This window comes from Varroa jacobsoni, unplaced genomic scaffold (genome assembly GCF_002532875.2).
Source record: "Varroa jacobsoni isolate VJ856 unplaced genomic scaffold, vjacob_1.0 contig00148, whole genome shotgun sequence".
Lineage (NCBI taxonomy): Eukaryota > Metazoa > Arthropoda > Arachnida > Mesostigmata > Varroidae > Varroa > Varroa jacobsoni.
Window position 1 is genome coordinate 154173 of NW_019214419.1, and position 18788 is coordinate 172960.

Genomic DNA, 18788 nt, shown 5'->3' on the forward strand with positions numbered 1-18788 from the left:
ACTAGCGAGGGCGCAGATGGCATAAATGAGATCACAAGGCAAAAAAGATGTATATGTAACGTGCTGGACTGTTTGCAGTAAATATGTGAGTTCTTTACGTAAGTTATCGCTTGACTAATTGCAACAGTTCACACAAATCCTCGAAGGCCGGAACAAACATGGTAGGCAACCCAGTTTTGCCTCCAGCCTCACAGGTACCTTGATCTGCTTCTGAACAGTTGATCCAGCGCTTTCTACTAGTATACACAACAATGTTTAAGAACGTTATATAGCAGTGTACTTTATTTATGTGATTATCGCGTTGGGTACAATACTAATCCGACGTAAGTTCTGGTCAAATTTTTGCTTTTGAAAGCGCACTGAAGCCTTATTGGCATGTTCGGTCACATACATACCGAACGTACTATTATCTAGCTACTAATGAAGAGCAATATCCAACAGCTTAAATAATCGTTAAGTTATCATTAGGAAATGTGTAGACCTTCATTCAGCACCTAACCTTAATTCCGACTTTCTTCTAGGCAGCATTTAAAAGACAAAACTATTGAGACGCTAGTTAAGAGTATAAGAATAAAGAAAAAAAACTAACTAATTATTATATAAATGAAAAGTGTTGGACCGGTTGCGTCCGTACGCGCTCGTCGGAAGACCTGGTTCTGGAAGCCTTCGGTGATACCCCTTCGGATCACTTCACATGTCCAACTTACGAAATTCTGTTTTTAGATAAAAAAAAAGCATTTAGCACGATGATGGTACGACAATTTTTGTCGAGTTGTTAGCAAATACAAATCTGATTCATGTGCAATTATGTAGAACTAACATCGTTAAAAGTGTATGAAAAGTATATTATTTTTCCCTATTTCGAAATTTAATGAACCCAAAAACACGTCTCTTGTCGCCACCTCACTCATATCTGGGACCTGCATTTGTCCTGTCTCAATGTAAAGCAATACTGATTTTGTATTTAATACAAGCAAACTATGGCGACATACGCTACGAGCGGGCAATAATTTGCTTCTAGTTCTAAATACGTGTCGATAGGACCATTGGCAAGCGTGTTTCTGGCAACCGATATTTCCTCGAGTGCCCTCTTCTCAAGGTTATTTTTACCTCGTTTGTTTTTATGATCAGGACATTCTATCAGGACACCTTGATGAATTTTTGAAACGTTTGGTGTTTCGTTAATTGATAACAGACTAAAGACCATGACGCCACTGTCTTTATCATCATTTGTTACGATCGTGCATTTGAATGTACCAACTCCATTACCAGGACTTTGGCCAGCGCATACGCCAAACCCTTAGAAAAGATGTTTTGTTTGGCTGATGCTTTCAATAAGCATTATTTTTTGATACAATTTCATACATTTCTATCCAACTACGCTACTATCCTAGGCAACCTAAAAACCTAGATTGCGTGTTAATTCTTAACATGGTGGTGCTATCTGTCGCATTTGGTTTTTTGAGGCTCCGTGAAGATACTTTTGTTCAATCAAAGTCCTTACCATTTTGCCTTTGAAGAAAATATTGAAGGTGATTTTTCGTGCTTAGACGGCGTGACGCTTTATTTCGGCAATTATTAAAGCACAGCACAAACTACGATGTAAAAAACAATTCGTTTCCAATAAACAAATGTAACTTCAATAAGCTTACGTATGGATATATACATAGTTGACGTTCATCATCTAGAAGGTCATCAGATGAATTGTACGTAGCTGCGACTCAATAAAATATAATGAATACTCCATTACACAGATGTGATATCCGGACCTTTCTATTTCCTCTAACTTAATTTGCCACAAACATGCATTTTTTTTTAAATTTAAAAAAGCTTTTCGAATGCACAGACCTTACAAGTATACTTTCATATTTCTTAAGCCTACATACAAACTTTTTTAGAAGCGGAGCATTCTTCGAGGTGTATGATGGAAACTGTACTTCATGAGGAAATAGCACTAATAGAGTTGCTAGTGAAGGTATATAATCAACGTTTAGTGACGCCAGCAAACCGTTGGTTTTCCATACACTGTTCTCGCTTTAATAGCAATAGTAATTTATTAATTACCTAACCATCATTGTGGTCATGTTCCTTCAGTCATTATAACGGTACCCTCGTAATCGATTTATATATAGCTCCATTTATATATATATATATATATATATATATATATATATAGACAATCGTCATTCAGATGCAGATATTGCAGTTTGAGACATTGAGTTGGCATCACGTGCTCTGCAGCGCTGCCAGCAGTGAAAATCGATGTGGGAGCGAAGGTTTGTGTAAGTGTGCCATTTACGTCGTTTGAGACGACCGGGTCGAAACAGGAATTATAAATACTTGTTTGCCCCATTAACAGCGGTATATAAATTACTAAGCACTGGGTCGACGAATCCGTGAGGTTTATCGCTCAATTTGCTGACCATCGACAAACGACTAAATAGATATACTTTAATGAGTAGAATGCAAACGACTTTATAAGACCTCTGAAAAGGGTCCATTAGGGAATACATTTTTATTAGATCACTAGAACGCAGCGCGTGTTTGACGCCAATTACCGCTTGTACGAATAGGTTGTTTTATAATCGTAGACATGCGTATCGGAAACCTAATGTTCAGAACAATTAAAACAGGAGAAATCGGACATTCTCTCGGCAATTGCTTCCACCAATAAGCAATGCTAAAATAAGGTAGAAACATGAAACGAGTCCAAATAGATCAGATTGTTACATTTGTTCCAATGTGCTTATGCAGTCAAGGAGTTACCACGCACAAGTACGTACCTGTTAATATAACTTACTGAAGTTGGTTACGCAGTTAGAAAAATACGCGCACGATCCTTTTTACGTTCTTCGCATAAAAATACTTTTCCAGCTTGAAGGAAAATTGATCAAAGATCATATTGTAATAACAATGTCGTAACTGTAGTAGTAAGGCAATTATAATGCGGGTTTCGTTGGCATGGATAACAGTATTGCATACATAGAGGCCTTATGCATATGTAGCATCTATCAAAACTACTATTTTTAGTAAAAACATAACAGCGACTGCAGACGAACCGCAGCTTGTCATTAGGAGGCTATTTAGGTGCTTTTCAAAGTCTACTCATATGCGCATCAACATAAAGACAAAATTCAATATAATCTTATCTATTTTTAGTGATGGAACCAATAAAAGGAATATACGGTGTCGGCGTAGCTCAAATCGATCAGGACTATTGATCATTCTACAAAATAACCTCACACAAAAAATCACTTGACCATATGTAAGCTCAATATCGGATATTGTGCATTTCTCGTTTGAATAATGTCCATAGATTAGGCCCGTAAACTCGTTCGTGTCCGGCTTCCCTGATGCACGGCAATGATGCTTGTCACCACTCGAGGTCTATTGCTACAACGCTGAACGCCGGTAGATGCTGGCGTAGGCTATGCAAATTGGCGCATGCAGTTGGGCCGGGCCGTCAAGCCAAAGGAGTATTCCAAAGCTCTGCATACGCCACTGTAAAGAAAGGGAATGTAAAGCGCATCATACACACTTTAGCAGTCCTCTACGTCATCATTATGAGTCGTAACAGAAAAATGCAAAAACGTTCGCGTGCTCAACGACATTTGATCGAAGTCGAGCGTCGGAAACAACAGAATACGTTACCATTAAGGTGACGTGTGTTGCGAGAAGGTCTTCTTGAAAAGTGACACATGCACGGTAATAGCCAATGGAATTGGCTGCACGTCACGTGCATCAATTTTCGTACAGCAAGAATACGTCGGCTGCTTTAAACACAGCCGACCGCTATCCGCTAACAGAGCCCTACTCACAATGTCAACACGTTAGAGTTGGCCAAGCCAATTCAGTTACCAGCTATATTCAGCGGCGTAAATGAAAGATGCTCAAGGCGTGGTTTTTATAAAATAATTGCTAATATCCTATTGCGCTTTGCTCTCAGTTTTTTTTTTTCAATATTACTATTTTTAAAATGTAAAACTTCTTTTACCTACATAGGTCATATACGTTGGTGATGACCTGTGCGGAACTTTGAGGTTTTGCCAAAACGATACGCTTCACAAGTGGCAGCGAGTTATTCGCGTAGGAGAGCGCCAAATAGTCCTTTCGCTTTCCAAAGCCACTTTTATTCGTCCACAACCGTTGCAAATCGTTGGCTCCGGTGGGCTCCGGTGGGCTTCGTAGTGGAAAAATGACATCAATAAGTCTGTCGATGAAAAATTCTAGAAGCTTAGCGACACTGGCGCCAGACTAAAAGGACTACAACACACAGGCCGTGAACTCTTATTTATTTTTATTATTTATTATATTATATTTACTATTAGAAATAGTATATTTCAATAAATAGAAGCATCAACCCTATACTTTATTTGATGAAAATTGAGTGGTAGCAAACGTTGAGACTTAGGAGACTAGTTTAGGAATATTTGAGAAAGGTATTGATTTAGGTGTGTTTCATTCGTTGTTAAACACTGATGATAGGGAGATCACAAGTGTTTATCTACTCTTATAATGTTATCATAATAGACAATTAAGCTCCCAGTTTATTTTTCATAGTATAATATAATTATTAAATGATTATGAAATTAAACATGGTTAATCATTAGTTTTCTGCCCCAATTTATAATCGCAACATATAATAATATTAATATATATAGTAAAAATATAATAATAATTATATAATTTACCGGTAATAAATATACGGCAGTCTTTTTGACAACGTCATGGATATCTGCGGGGCTACCTATTTCTAATGCCTCAGCTCCATTAAAATGTTTGCATTGCAATAAAGTTCTGGATGCTAAACACTAGTGTTTTGCAAGAACCGTCGGAGACTACCGTTTTGTCGTGGAGATAAATTTGATTTCAGGTCATCAACTTTTCTACAAATACGACCGTTTTAGAGTCAAGTGCTTACGACGGTATCGTGCACCTCGCGGTCGCATGGCGCATCTGCTAGGTTTTTGTTGCACAGTCTTGCGTAAAGGTGCAAGGCGACTGGGTCTGCACATGTTGCCCCCTAGCCTAAAGTACTTATAAGAAGAAGAAGTCGTTAATTCAACGGCTGAGAACGCGTCAAGAAAAATAACCCAAACACGTCGGTTTCTTGCCGGTTGAAACACTCGAATCTACAGCATTGTGTCGTGACGTGTATGTGCGTGTTGTACGAAGGTCCTGGCGTTCTGTTTTATACGATCTACTTAACCCAGAAATTCAATTCTACAGCCCTACCTGACTGGATCTTGAAATGAGCAAAACCGCTGCGCGTAGGCCAGCAGACCCTTCACAACATGCACTTACAATCCGCTTATGGAGCTAGACTAACTGCGCGACGGAAGCTCCATATAGAAGGTGTCAACCGATTATTTTTTTACCTTTCTGGTAATGGTCTATGCTATGGAGACACAATGTGCGTATTTCTGTAGCCGAAACTAAATTAATTTGACTTGGACAATCGACGGTTCCATCAAGACAGTGCTACCTATTATTGCACGCTGGAAACGTATAAATTATTTAGAAAAAGGTTTTGTAAACACGTAATTTTATCACAGTTTAGTATTGATATGTTTGGCACGACGTTACCGCGATCCAACTTTGAAGTTCAGTTGTGCCATACGAAGCAACGATTCGAAACAGCACCGAAAGCGATATTGAGGTATAACGGGGGTTGCGAGAGAGGATAAACGAGGCTGAACTTCCTTCTCTCGCTCGAGGAGTCTGTTGGACCCTCTCCAACTCTAATACTTAAAGCCGTAGTTGCCTGAACATGGCTGCCTTAAGCTGTGGTAAAAAAAAGAAAAGCATATTCATTACAACCCGTGGCCAGGACGGCACCGTCCTACCCGTTGCCTTTTGACGCCATTGTAGCTCACATGTCGCTGCCAATCCAATAACTTCAAGGTTTACTTCGATGTAGGGGGTTCCACAAGATTTGTGACCTTCCGCACTTGTGTTCATGCACGGTTTTACTGAACCTCGTGAAGAATGTTAACAGTTCGTTAGCCACTTACTTCTTTGGTGACTCTATCACCTGTTGAATTTATTGTGTAATTCACTTTATTAGCCAAACATGTACAGCTAGAAGAAAGTGAAGGCGAGATTGGCTCATCAACGGAACGTGTGCGCAAGCCCGTTTGTATGTGTGTCTAGCCGTGTACGAAAGCAGATACTGAAATAGTTAGCCGCGTTAGTTGGATATATTTTTTGTACGACGAGATGTACAGGTAACAAAAATGTCGAAGTTAATTAAGAGACAAGAGGCAGTCGAAAACAGGATTTCGGCCTAATATCTATTGCGACGAGAACGATTTACAAAAATCTCAAAGAATCTCAACCCATAATTTGGCATTACTGCAAGTTTTCATTGCGAACTTCGGTTAAACAATCGTTCGATGACCGGCCTTCTAGATGGACAAAAGTATATGTGGTAAAGTGCTTACTTATTTATTTGTTAGCGTACATTAGTATACGATCTAAGCAATTAACCTTGTCTTTAACATCATAGAAACGTTGCACGAGCTAAGGACTCACTTTTGTAAGTTGCAACATACTAGCACAAGCGCAAGTTCTGTAGACGGCTTTAGCAGATATGGTTCGGCCAGATTTTTCTGAACGTATCAAGGAAGTGCGTCTTTTCGAAGTGCAGACGACATCCTCAGACTAACTGTCTCTGTGCATTACTTTCGAAAATATTTTCTGTATTAGAACAAGACCTTTGTAGTTACTGACAGCCATACATGATGTAATTTTTTTAAGTAAATAAGTAAAACTAATTAAAGTGGTCCCTTACTGCTCGAATCTCTCGATTACGTTTTTACCGTAGGCGCGTATAAAGAGTAGTAATAATTTAATCATATCGTTTCGATCGACTTTCCCCTTTAAAAAGTGTCTTCGTGTTGTCGTAATTGTAATGTTTTCAGGGGCCATTCGCTGGTGAGTGCTCAATGAAATAATTTTGCTATATATCTTAATAGAAACAATTTTTGTTCGTTAACATTTTTTCTTAACAAACAAACAAAAAAGAACAAACAAAGCAAATACAGTACTTATTCTATCTATAGTTATCGTTCCTATAATATCGTTTAGTCCTAAACAACTTCTAACCATTATGAACTATACTTTTTAGCTAGCCACGGCCCCCTACGTTAATGAGCGTCGGACATCGTTGCTTTGATAGCGCGCATTGGAAATCATCATCATAAAAAACACTATATCGCGTTTCACTAATTACACTCATATACTTATACACCCATACCAGTTAAAACATCTCTGCAGTCAACGTTCTCCAACCTCTTGCTATCTGCTTTGGCTTGTTCTGACAATTACAAAGTCTCTCTGAGTGTTCTAGGTTCTCAACGATGACTCTGCCGATGTTTTCTTTTTGTGTCGTCTTCAATTTTCTAGGAACTTCACGGCCCCATCCAAGAACAGGCGACACCTTCGCTCGGCAGCGTTTAGACGGCACCTAGATAGTACACACGCAGACACACACACGCATAGACACCCCTATTTCTATTTTTTCTCCCTTTGTTCTCTTTTTGTTGCGCTCATGGATGCGTTGATGGTGGCCGCAGCGCCTCAATGATGATAGGTTGTTATTTGTTACAGCAACTTCACTGCTTAGTCAACGGCTGAGCGGCAATTGCCGTCGTTCTAAGTAACCTCGAATCGAACGAAGTTCGGAGCAGGCCACTGAATCGTTGCTTTTAACGCATCGCCTGTTTCTATTCAAGACGACAACAACTATTGCCACTTTAAACAGAAATAGCTGATAGTTGGTTAGTCGTTCACTCGGCACTCCGTTAGACGGTCGCCGGTCCTTGTAGAAACCGAAAAAAAAGTCAAGAGCTGAGACTCTCTGCAGGCGCGATGTTGTCCTGAATGAGGCAGCATAAGTTGCAGCCGTCGATGTTGGCCAGGTTGCTTCTAGGAATATTGCTCGAAGGACATGCGACAGTGGCAGTTCGATGGCAATACGAGGAGACCGGCACAGCTAAAAAGTCCGAAATAGAGAGAATGGAAAAAGCAAAGCGCACAGGACCTCGAACGCGAATGGCGTATGAGAGTGATTAGATCTGAAGTGAAGATCATCAGCAGCAGCAGCTGCAGCCGCCGCCGATTTGATTCAAACAGAAGCAATGCATTTAATCACGGAACGTGAGACTGTTTTCTTTTCGAGAAATCCGGCAGCTGTCGAAGTGTCGGTAGGGCCGTCGCGTATCTTGCTTCTCGCTGAATCTCGAAATTACCGCATGAGAATAAATAACTGCTTGTGATAAGACTGCCACTATCTTACGGATTTGAATATTTCAGATATGTGCATCAACACTTCAGTTCTACGCTCGCTCCTGATGGCGTATCTGAGAATGCGCGCATACAGTCGATTCTGAGAGAATGTCACATGTAGCCAGAGAAAGCCAATTTGCCTTTTTCTACCTATAAATTTGTTCAGCACGTGGGGTGGCCGTACGTTGCTTGTAGATGCTTGCTTGCTTGCTTGCTTGCTTGCTACGAAATTTCCGATGAAACCGCTAAAGGTGCCGATTTTAAATAGCGCATTTCAATGATATGGTAAATATTATTTGTGCGGTTGTTCGTACTCTTCCTGTACCACATCATGTATATAACTGGTTCTTCATAGTTGTCGGCTGAGTGTTGACCACGTGTGTTGTCTATATTTCATAGCTGTCAAACTTGGCGGTGGCGTGATCGGTCCTCAGATGTTCCGTTGTGATAGCTGTTCGTACTCGAGCTATCGCCTTCACCATCTTAAGCGGCACAGGTTAACACATTCAGGTGAAAAACCGTTTTCCTGTGAAAGGTGCCCGTTTACCTCGGCACGTCTGGATGCCCTACAGGCTCATCGACGGAGTCATGCCAAACACGACCCGCTTGCCTGTGGCGTTTGCGCGTTCGCTGCGAGCAATGCTGAAGCTCTCAAGGCGCACCTTAAACTTCATCATTACGCATGTCAAAACTGCGACCTGGTAGCGCCCACGTTCAAGGTATGCGATAAAATATTGATCTTACAACTATTGCATCGAATCAGTATAAGATATTCGGGATGCGGGAGATAGTGCAATTTTTTTTGCACACAAAGGGAAACGTGCTAACAACAGTCTATTTCAGCAGAAGTAATTGACTAGTAATAATCCTAAGCTTCAACACGGTGATACATCGAGAGAAGTACATGTGACTACTTCATTACAGATACGTAAAATATGTCGCCGACATTTGTGATTCTATAAATTCTTACTGTCTCATATCTGATCTCCACTGATTGGATACATCAGCTATTCACAAATCGATCCTGATAGCCAAGGCAAATCGTTGTCGCACTTACTACTTGCTTCATGCAAATTAAGTTTATCTAGCGCGACAGAATCCACTTGCGAAAGTACTATTCGATAAGACTTTTACGAAGTTTAGAGTACGTCTACCTTGTTTCGAAACTAGCAAACACTATAACAGAAAACGTTATTTGTGAATAAAATACGTAGGCGTTACGAGTTCATCAGAGAGCGCACAACGTCCACCGTTGTAGTCAATGTGCTTTTTCGTCACTGCTTGCCGTTCGGGTTGAAGCTCATGAGAGGTCCGTACACGGCTCGGGTAGTTTTACCCCGGTAGCGCCAATCAATTCCACAAAGATGACCAAACCTCTTTCCATCAAAGTTATACCTCCTGGTATCATAGCAAATGATTAGGAAGCGAATCTCATCGACCCAGCGAGGACCAGCTACGATATATACATGACGTGGGTCTCCTTCAACAGCCAACGCTTTCGTCAGACTGCTGTGAACGTCCAGATGGTTAACGCTGGCACATTTTACATAATGCGCATTTTAATCCAACAAATCATATCATTGATACGAATTATTCGCAAACAAGCACCTTATGCCCTGTAGAACTACATATACATAAACGATTTATTTTTAGAAGCAACATAACTATTGTCGCAGTATTAGGACATGGTCAATTTGTTTCCCTCACCGGATGAAGCGTATAGTCGTATTTAGGTACTAATCGTACTGGAAAACATCCTTCCCCAGATGTTTTCCGGTTCGATAACTCTAAGCATGGAGAATAGGCTATGTGCGAGAGATGTAATATTTTCTATTATTTTTTTCGTAGCTCAGTAACTAGTGATTGAAAACCTAACTCTCTAGTGAACAGCTAAGACTTGATGTATTGCGTTCTTCATTTATGAGTGAACTTACTTTTCTCAGATACGCGGTCAAGTATTTAATACTTCTGTAACTGCGACGGTTTCATTTTCGGCGACGATTGCGCAAAGGCCATACAACAGCTAATTAGACATAATTTTTTGCAAACGCAACGAAGCTAACATCACCCTTTAGATTTTTTAAGTATTGAATAAACTGTTATATTTTTAGAAATGGCAAGCTTTTTACCTGCGACAACGAGGTCTGCAGCGACGACCCGGGCCCTGTACCCTCAGGCTTCAGCCGAATCGAAGCAATATTTAGTTTTGAGAAAGCAGAAATCGTTTACTTTAGATTAATTTAGGCCGAAATCGTCGTATAGCCTTTTCGCATTAAAAGGCATGGCGTCTGAAATAGGTAGGACATCCCGGCCCGTTTATGGTTCATATTAGGATTATTCTGTTTTGACATTTTGTCCGCCGAATTTCTCACCTGGCAACGATGACGGCAGCTTACACACTGGGCAAAAGCTTCACGTTGTTTTTTGCGTAGCGTACCTTAAACATGGACGAAGCCCCAACGGAACGTGTTTCTGGCTGCACTGAAGAAACTGTCGTGGGCGAAAGCATCATACTCACATAACCAAAAGTAAAAACCGGTTCTACGATTTTAAATATAAACAGATATCGAACTAGCAAAGTGACTTTTTCATTTACCATAAATATACAGTGTATCGGCTTTATTAACAACCTTTTCAGTCTCGGTATGTTTTGTGTATGCTCGTGTGTGCGTACGTGTATGTATCAAGTTGTTGAATAAATAGACGTAACTGTATGTATTTCCACTCGGGTAAATAACATTGTGTTTTACATAGAATAGAATAGACAGTATACAAACATGCATGAACTTCATCATAAAGCGGGATCTACCGTTTCCAAGTCACTCAGACGAATCAAGGAGAACTTCGTTCGGCATTCGTTCGGTTGCTAAGTGTTGCTCGAAATGAAACTCAGATGGTGCATAGTTCATACGAAACAACGTAACGCAGTCGCATAATAACGCTAATTGAAAATAACTACTAGTAAACAACTAGTTATTAAGAGTGCGTTACTTCCCTATAGACCGGAAGCTCGCAATGCCTTTCAAATAATTATCATACGATCCTTTGTTTGCATTTGTCACACTGATTTGTTTGTCTAGTACTATACAATATGTGATCGAGCTTTTGCTTTGCTTCATTACAATTGTCATTTTTGCCATGTGGTTGCCGAACATACTGCTTCTCAGATTCGCTCCCACATCTTCGTCATATAGAACAGTTTATACATGAGGAATTCCACCTACACATCCAGGGTTCAACTTAATCAGTACTGAAAATTACATTTGAAACCAGTTGCGGGTTAGTGCTTGATACGACAGGACGCGTCTGCATCCAGCGTCACTCTTCAACACCATACTCAGTCACGGACAGCCGTGACTTCGAGGAGTTTGTTCGGCACGCTTCGACTGCTGCCTTTCGTTGTCCACTTGCGTGCGTTTTTGTTCATAACTCGAATCATTGTGCTTTGGCATGACCGCCGTTATACCTGTGTACAAATGGGCCATTCTACTCAATAGTAGCTTCGCTTACGTACCTTACTTACGGAAAAGCTGACATTAGAAAGCACCTACGCGCGAACACATGCTGAATCGAGACAAAGTGGGAGAAATATACAAATTACAGAAACAGCCGCGGGGAAAGCCATCTGCACAGACGCACAAGTTGAATGGACGTAGCTAACTCAATTTTCTATCGCCCGCTCAAATTTGAAGAGAGGAAATGCCGCTGGATTTCGTTAGGGTACCGACATCACCTATTATCAGCTTCGAGATCAAATTCGTCTTAAAATCCCGTAAATCCAGCATCAACTTGTAGGCCGAAAAACGTAGCGACAGCAAAGCAACGAGTAGTCGTCCTATTTTTGGCGCTCTGTACTTCCATTTAGTTAGATCATATGACCTCTTGGGTAAAGGACAGCGAGTAAAGATCATTGGAAGCGTTGTCGGAATTGGCCGGAACCTCAGAATTGCCAGCACAGCTCTCGCGTCGAATACCTCCAAACATCAATAATTCACCTGAAAAGGGACATTACACAGGAGGGACAGTTACTAGCAAGGACATCAAAACAGATAGCCTTTATCAATCACAAAACAGATCCTAGCTAGGTGGTATACGCAACTAGCTTATGACTTCTGTGCCAGCGAAAATCCTTTTCATTCTACCGCCGTTCTAACTATCGTAATTTTAATAATAGATCCGTCCGTTTCCTCTCTCATGTGGTTGTCAACGCACAGAATTTTTTTCTTACCCTGTCCTTTGACGAGTGTATATAGAACAAGATGCTCGGGCGGCTGATGGACACGTCCTGCTGCTTCAGCCCGCTCCACCCAGCAGGCTCGTTTCTTCACTACCGACTCAGAGATATCAAGAGCATAGACACTCATTGTTGATTTCCAGCCAGCGGCGTGTGTGGGGGAAGCCACTGCGCCAGCTGCTGCCCCTCCTTGAGCAGCGACGGCTCCACCTGGCGGACCTCTGTCGAGTCGAGACGGCCCAGGCATAAAATCGCCATTAGCTGGACGAGCTCGTAGAGGCGATGCATGTGATACTCGAACCGAAGCCTGTGGAACACTTTTTGCGCCATATCGACTACGACCAAGCATAACGACCCAGTCGCCTACACGGCAAGCTGGGTGAAAACTTAGCCTGTAGACGCCGAAAAAACAAAGCACGTTGTTCAGTATAACTTAGCCGACACGTGCTACTGAGATAACCTCTAACAAATGTACGCCCTACTGTTCTAATAAAAAGAGAAAAAAAAACGCCGCAGTCATTTTGGTCTGCGTCTCTAATAACAAACTAGAAGGTCTTCAACTATATGTGCGATAGGCAAAGATTTTTAGTTACTAACCTTGGTGCCCCATCTTTTTGGTTCGCTACCTCGATCGGGTACCATTTCCATTCGAGATTATCTGATGTTCGATTCCTTGAACACGCCTTATAAATTCAGCATATATGAAAACCATTCTGAAGTTAGATCTTCGCTCAGAGTCCCACTGGCTGGCGGAGTGACATTCAAGGTGAAGCGGTTTTACCAGTGTCTCTTAAATGAGTAGGTCTTTGCACTAGGCTTTATGCGCTTATATTCTCTCACTTTCGTTCGGCCTTGTCCTTTTTGGGTAACTCCATAACAGTTCAGAATAGGAAAAAGAAATAATTCTTTTAACCGACACTTGGATAACGACGACCATAAAGGGAAAAGGTATAGAAATAGTGATGGTAGAAATGATACATGTTTACTTACTTCCAACAGCCACAAATCATACAACATCTCATCGGGACCGCTACAACCACCTGCAATCAAAATTAAATAGCCACTTTACGCTTATGGCTAACAACTAAAGTCGCTAACTTTAGCTTGCTCTATATACTACGGACTGTGGTAAGATCTCTATCGTTGTCCAAGTAGACATATTGTAACACTCACCGATAATTAGAATGTGATCCTCATCAAGAGCGATTTGTGAGTGCCCATATCGAGGCTTTGGTTTTGCGCCTTGAATTTTTTGCTTTGACCACATCCAACTTTTTAGGTTCAGGAGCCAGACGTCATTCGACCTGTACCAGATAAAGACAAAAGTCATAGGCTGCACAAAATATGCGCTTTATTTTGTCTTGACCTCTTTACGCAAGACTACGAAGCATTGCTTAAATTTTAACAGTCTGGGCAGTCTAGCATTAAATAAATAATATTAACATGGGTCAATAAAGCAAGATACTCTAATCACATGGTATAGTTCAGTCGTAGTTTATTGAAACTGTTCTTTCTCGTGATGGGGAGTGTAGACAGAAATAAAACAATCAAAATAATACATATAATAAAATAGAGCTGATGCTTTCCCAACATAAACTTCTATCACGAACATAAACTAGTATCACTAAACGAATAAATAATGAAACAGAAGACATTTACGGCCTGATAATGTGAGCGAAATTGCTATAAACTGTCATGCAGACGTTTACGTACATGTTGTACGGCGGTCCACGGCCGTCGTCAAGAGCCTGGAGTCCCCCAAAAAGCAGCATTTTGTCCTCCCGAAAGAGGGACGCGGTGTGACCTGCTGTCGCTGGGCAACAACCTAAAACAATATGATCAACAGAGGCGGCTTTCCATTGCACTTATTACAATGTTACATTGGTTTTCTGCTAATAGTCTGGATGCTAAAGGTGTTCGTGTCACAGCAGTGTCATTATACCGAAAATGGGTTTCGAGCAAATGTTTTGGATAAATGTATTGACGTTAATACCCACATTCGATTTGGTAGCTCATGGTCCATTACGAATCTGTCAGGGGTATGTCCCGATAATAACTCGAACAATAACAAGTATAACATGTCTGTTGGGGCCAAATCTATCACCTGCATGATCATATAACAGTGAGATTTCAAATTGGCCACGTCACTAACACTAATCGAACAAGTCAAATACAGCTAAATTGATAGATTTCGATAACCTACTACTATCTGCAGTACTTCACACCTACCTGAAGTGGCCATACGATTAACTTCTGTCCAGCAATTCATAGCGGGATCATAGGTATGGATGTGGTCAAAGATACGCCAAGACTGAAAATTTTTCACCATGCAATGTTCGATAACTTTTCTTATTTTCACATATGTGATATAATTCGCCTACTGCTTTTTAAAAAAATCCTAGAAACGCGTTCCACAAATGAGGCTAAACATTTACCAGTCGTTTTTATACTAAGGTGCCCGGCGTCGCCTCGATCGATTTTTCCGCTAGTTACTTTACTAAATAACAAGTTAAATGAAGTTCTAATATTGCATTGCGTAAACGTTTTTAGTCGTATTTAATCTTTCGGAAAGGCTTCCGATCCACGATGCCCTTAGCATGGATCTTTTAGGAAGCAGGGTCGATTTCTTTAGATTTGTTGCAACATTCCTAATGACGTATTGGATAATTGTTTTCGTGTGTGAAGAGACTGATTCAATGCGAGGCGTTTATATGAGGTAGCGCATATACTCACGTTGTAAAGTGGATAATACGGGGAGGTGTGTGCCCAACCTCCAAACAAAATGAGTTTATTCTGGTGCGTAATCAATGAAGCGCATGCCTTCGGTGGAGGATACGTCCCGTACGACAGTGGTTTTACCCATACACGACGCGCAAGATCGTATGACCTGTTAGCATCGTGACATTATCTAAATCGTTAGAAATAATCCGAGATGTAAACACTTATATTATGGACTGAACGGCGTTGGACAAAAGCGTGTGTTAGAGAGAAAGCAACTCTTCATCATTTTCTATGCTGCCGGTATAGTATAGCGTAATACATTCTGACAAATACTTAGTGATATCAAAAATCGCAATTGAAGGATCAGGGACTTGCTACCTGAGGTTCTTAAACCAATACTTCAGTTAAAAGTCATGCACATTTTACAAGCTGTCATTTGCTGACGAACGAACGATATTGAACAGGTGCTAACCATAGATCGTTGTAGGTAGTGGAGGTGTTCGACGTGCAGCCCCCGAACACGTACATGCGTCGCCCTAGGACAACACAGGAGTGTGAGTGACGCTTTTGTATATAGGCTGAAACGGACAAAAAGACGACGTGCTATAGTGCGGTGAACTTCTCAACTCGCCAATAAAAGCAGTAATATTCAGCGCTCAGAACAATAACAAAATATGAAGATTTTCTATAGGTCACTTGTATCTAAGGTGAACTGTACTAGAAATACCTACAGGCGCCAATCTCCCCTTCTTCGATAGGCCTGGTGAACCACTGAAGCTGCTGATTCTGTACCGCCTGTTCGAGGTTTCGGCGAATCTTCACCATTGCCCTCTTTGCCAACAAGTTCCATAGTCTGTTTACCTGAGGTAAAATATTTCCCCGTTATCACGTAAGTTCCTTTGTCAGTCTAAAGGCAACACTCGGTAGACTATATACACCCAGTCGAATTATCACGTACCTGCGAACATGCGTGTAAATCAGAGTAGGGTGAAAGCTGCAATAGTATGTACTCGAGCACAACCTCGGGCAAATCATTGATCGAAGCGCCAATTCCTGCTGCCACTTTCCTCGGCGGCTTCTCCTCCATATTTCAAGGAGCCCCGCGTTTCCAGCCAGCTCCAGCGTACTATATGGCCTTCGGCCCTATGACCCACAATATCTGCTGGGCACGGCTACTAAATCAACAAAATGGTCTTACCGCTACAACAATAGCCAAGCTGCAACGTGATTTAGACCTGGCAACCAGTCAGATACAGTAGTAAAAACACAAATGATGTACTAGTCTTAAATAGATAAAGGGAACTTTATATCTTGACAATTCACCGTAGTAAAAAGTGAAAAAATCACAGCTCGTAAGATGCAGGATCCAATGTGTTAGTAGAAACTCTATTGGTTTAAATAAAGTCTTGCAAGGAGAATATAACGCTATACGTCACAGAGACACAATATACAGTTATAAATCCCAAAGAAATCGTTTTAACCGTACTTAGTTACGCAGATTCACATACAGTTATTTAACGACTAGAAATTCGAATGCTCTAACGTATATGGCATATACAGTTTTTAGAATCATCCAGATATTTCTGTGTTTATTAATCTCTACCGGGACAAATTACACAAGCAGAAACCTTTCACAGTACAATTCGATGACCTCTAAACGTATCAGTAAAGAAACACACATGGTTTGAAAATCTCACACGAAAATATCGAAATTTTTCGTTTAAACTCTATGCAGCGATTACAGGCTTTATTAATGCACTTCTTATTCTAGCTAGCTATTTTTGCCTACTAGATAAAAGAAGCCTATCCTTTCACTTCTTCTTCGTTCTTCGAAACGTAAAAAGATAGAAAAAAAAAAAAAGTTGAGGCGGCGAACTTCTTCACCGAATACCTACGTGATCGTATGTTATACCAATGCCATCTTACTCAAAAACTTCTCAGGTGTGGATAAAATAGAACGGTACACAGCTGGGAGCTCAAATATAAACAAGCGCAGTCCTGCCAAAAACCAAAATGGCGTCATCATCATTCAGAAAATGTCTTAGTGGCGGCAAAATCGTTGTTGCATGTTTCCGAACAGATGCGTTTCCACAGAGATTTAAGTTGATTTAGTTGAAATGTCACTGCAGTTATATTAAGGCTGTTTTGGCGGTATCACACTGTGCATATGTATTTTCGAGTGTACCCGATCATCATACGACCTCATCTGAGACTAGCTACCACCGAATTGTGTCTTATGAGAAAATTGTCTGCCACTGTTGGTGAAGAAACAACTATAATCGTGCCATTTTTATTTGAACCAGTTGTCGAGTAAGATTTTGCAAAGAAACTGTCATTAAGACAAATTGAATTTGAACGCTTGGAACTTTATTCATTCATCGGTATTTTCTTTTGGTGCACTAGTTATATCGGAAGTTCGAAACATGGAAATTTTTAAGTGTGATAGATGTATGATTTTTGTCTGCTATCATTTCCCCTATACATTGTTTAGTTAGCTTTAGTAAACATTTTTTTAAAAAAATCTCTAACGGGAAGTTGTTTAAAGAAATGCTGCTGTGTTGGAAAAGCGGCGTTTTTGCCCATTAGGGTCTCAGAAGACCAAAAAATGAGACACGTTCGTTATATTTAAATACTACTAATGCAATATTTATCGATTTAATCACATTTTTTACCAGTTAAAAAAACAGAACAGCGGGGACAAGAACATTCTAATCATTATACGAAGGCGACTCATCTCAGCAGGACAAATGATTGTTTTCGAAATCCTCTTCTCGATATATTATTCGTTTATATAATACGGAAACTGCTCGTTGTTTCACAAAAACGTCTCACATCATTTTCACGCGTACAGCTAAAGCCAACCGACAGCTATTGGCAGTACTTAAAATAAATGAAGTTTTTTTTTTATCTATATTTATGCATGTAAATGCGTAAAGAAGTAGGTTTCGAGAACGTACTGCCGTTCGTTTAGCTATGGCCTTTCATAAAATGAATATAAAATTAAACAAAATTTCGAAAATAATCTCTGAAATACTTTTATCTTTATTTAGTTAAATTTAAAGCCTCGATTCTACTCATTGGATAGTATCAATCATCAGTTAGTGGTAGAATAGTGAGGCCGTTATTGTGATATACGCAATCGCACCCTGCCCAGAAACGATGTGCTGAATCAATATCTATTGGCAAAAACAATATCAAAAAGGCCTCCTTTTTGCAGACGGGTAGCTCATGATAGTACCCACATTGCCTGCCACAACCTTGCATTTATTAGCTCATACTTATAAAAATTTCCTGAAGTGTTAGTGATGCTTTTTGACACTTCAGTAGGAACTAAACGGTAGGGACGATCTAAATATCGTCTAGTTGAAATTTTGATTTAATTTCATTTAAATCAACTGTCCTTCAAGCTAGCTTGACAAGACTGTGGCTAGAGAAGAAATCGGAGGTTCCGCCTCTTCCAATCGTTGAGCGTTTGTGGATACCAAATCGTACATATATACAAAAGTAGGTGTTTCTTCGTTTCGGCATTAAAAACAACTATGTA

At 40.4% G+C, this 18788-nt stretch overlaps 2 protein-coding genes and 1 long non-coding RNA gene across 4 annotated transcripts; 1 reads left to right on the forward strand and 2 right to left on the reverse strand.

Annotated features, from left to right (window-relative positions):
- Positions 1-260: 260 nt before the first annotated feature.
- Positions 261-3801, reverse strand: LOC111270859 (uncharacterized). Its single transcript, XR_002686511.2, has 2 exons — positions 3652-3801; positions 261-3501 (listed from the first exon to the last, which is right to left on the reverse strand). It is a non-coding gene; the product is annotated as an uncharacterized LOC111270859 (long non-coding RNA).
- Positions 3802-7653: 3852 nt separating this feature from the next.
- On the forward strand, positions 7654-10868 carry LOC147752070 (uncharacterized). Of its 2 annotated transcripts, XM_086972660.1 has the most exons (3): positions 7654-8207; positions 8689-9008; positions 9504-10868. In XM_086972660.1, the coding sequence occupies exons 2-3, from the start codon at positions 8724-8726 to the stop codon at positions 9708-9710; spliced, it is 492 nt and encodes a 163-aa protein (XP_086828786.1). In that variant the 5' UTR covers positions 7654-8207; positions 8689-8723; the 3' UTR covers positions 9711-10868. The 2 variants fall into 2 exon arrangements, with proteins under 2 accessions (XP_086828786.1, XP_086828785.1); XM_086972659.1 differs by having other exon boundaries at positions 7654-9008.
- A 25-nt stretch (positions 10869-10893) lies between these two features.
- Positions 10894-18754, reverse strand: LOC111270857 (F-box protein 42). The gene is made up of 12 exons (XM_022851304.2): positions 17140-18754; positions 16203-16479; positions 15976-16105; positions 15717-15822; positions 15257-15410; positions 14753-14834; positions 14237-14348; positions 13697-13827; positions 13514-13563; positions 13121-13206; positions 12518-12915; positions 10894-12284 (listed from the first exon to the last, which is right to left on the reverse strand). The coding sequence occupies exons 2-12, from the start codon at positions 16329-16331 to the stop codon at positions 12160-12162; spliced, it is 1503 nt and encodes a 500-aa protein (XP_022707039.1). The 5' UTR covers positions 16332-16479; positions 17140-18754; the 3' UTR covers positions 10894-12159.
- Between the last annotated feature and the right edge of the window lie 34 nt (positions 18755-18788).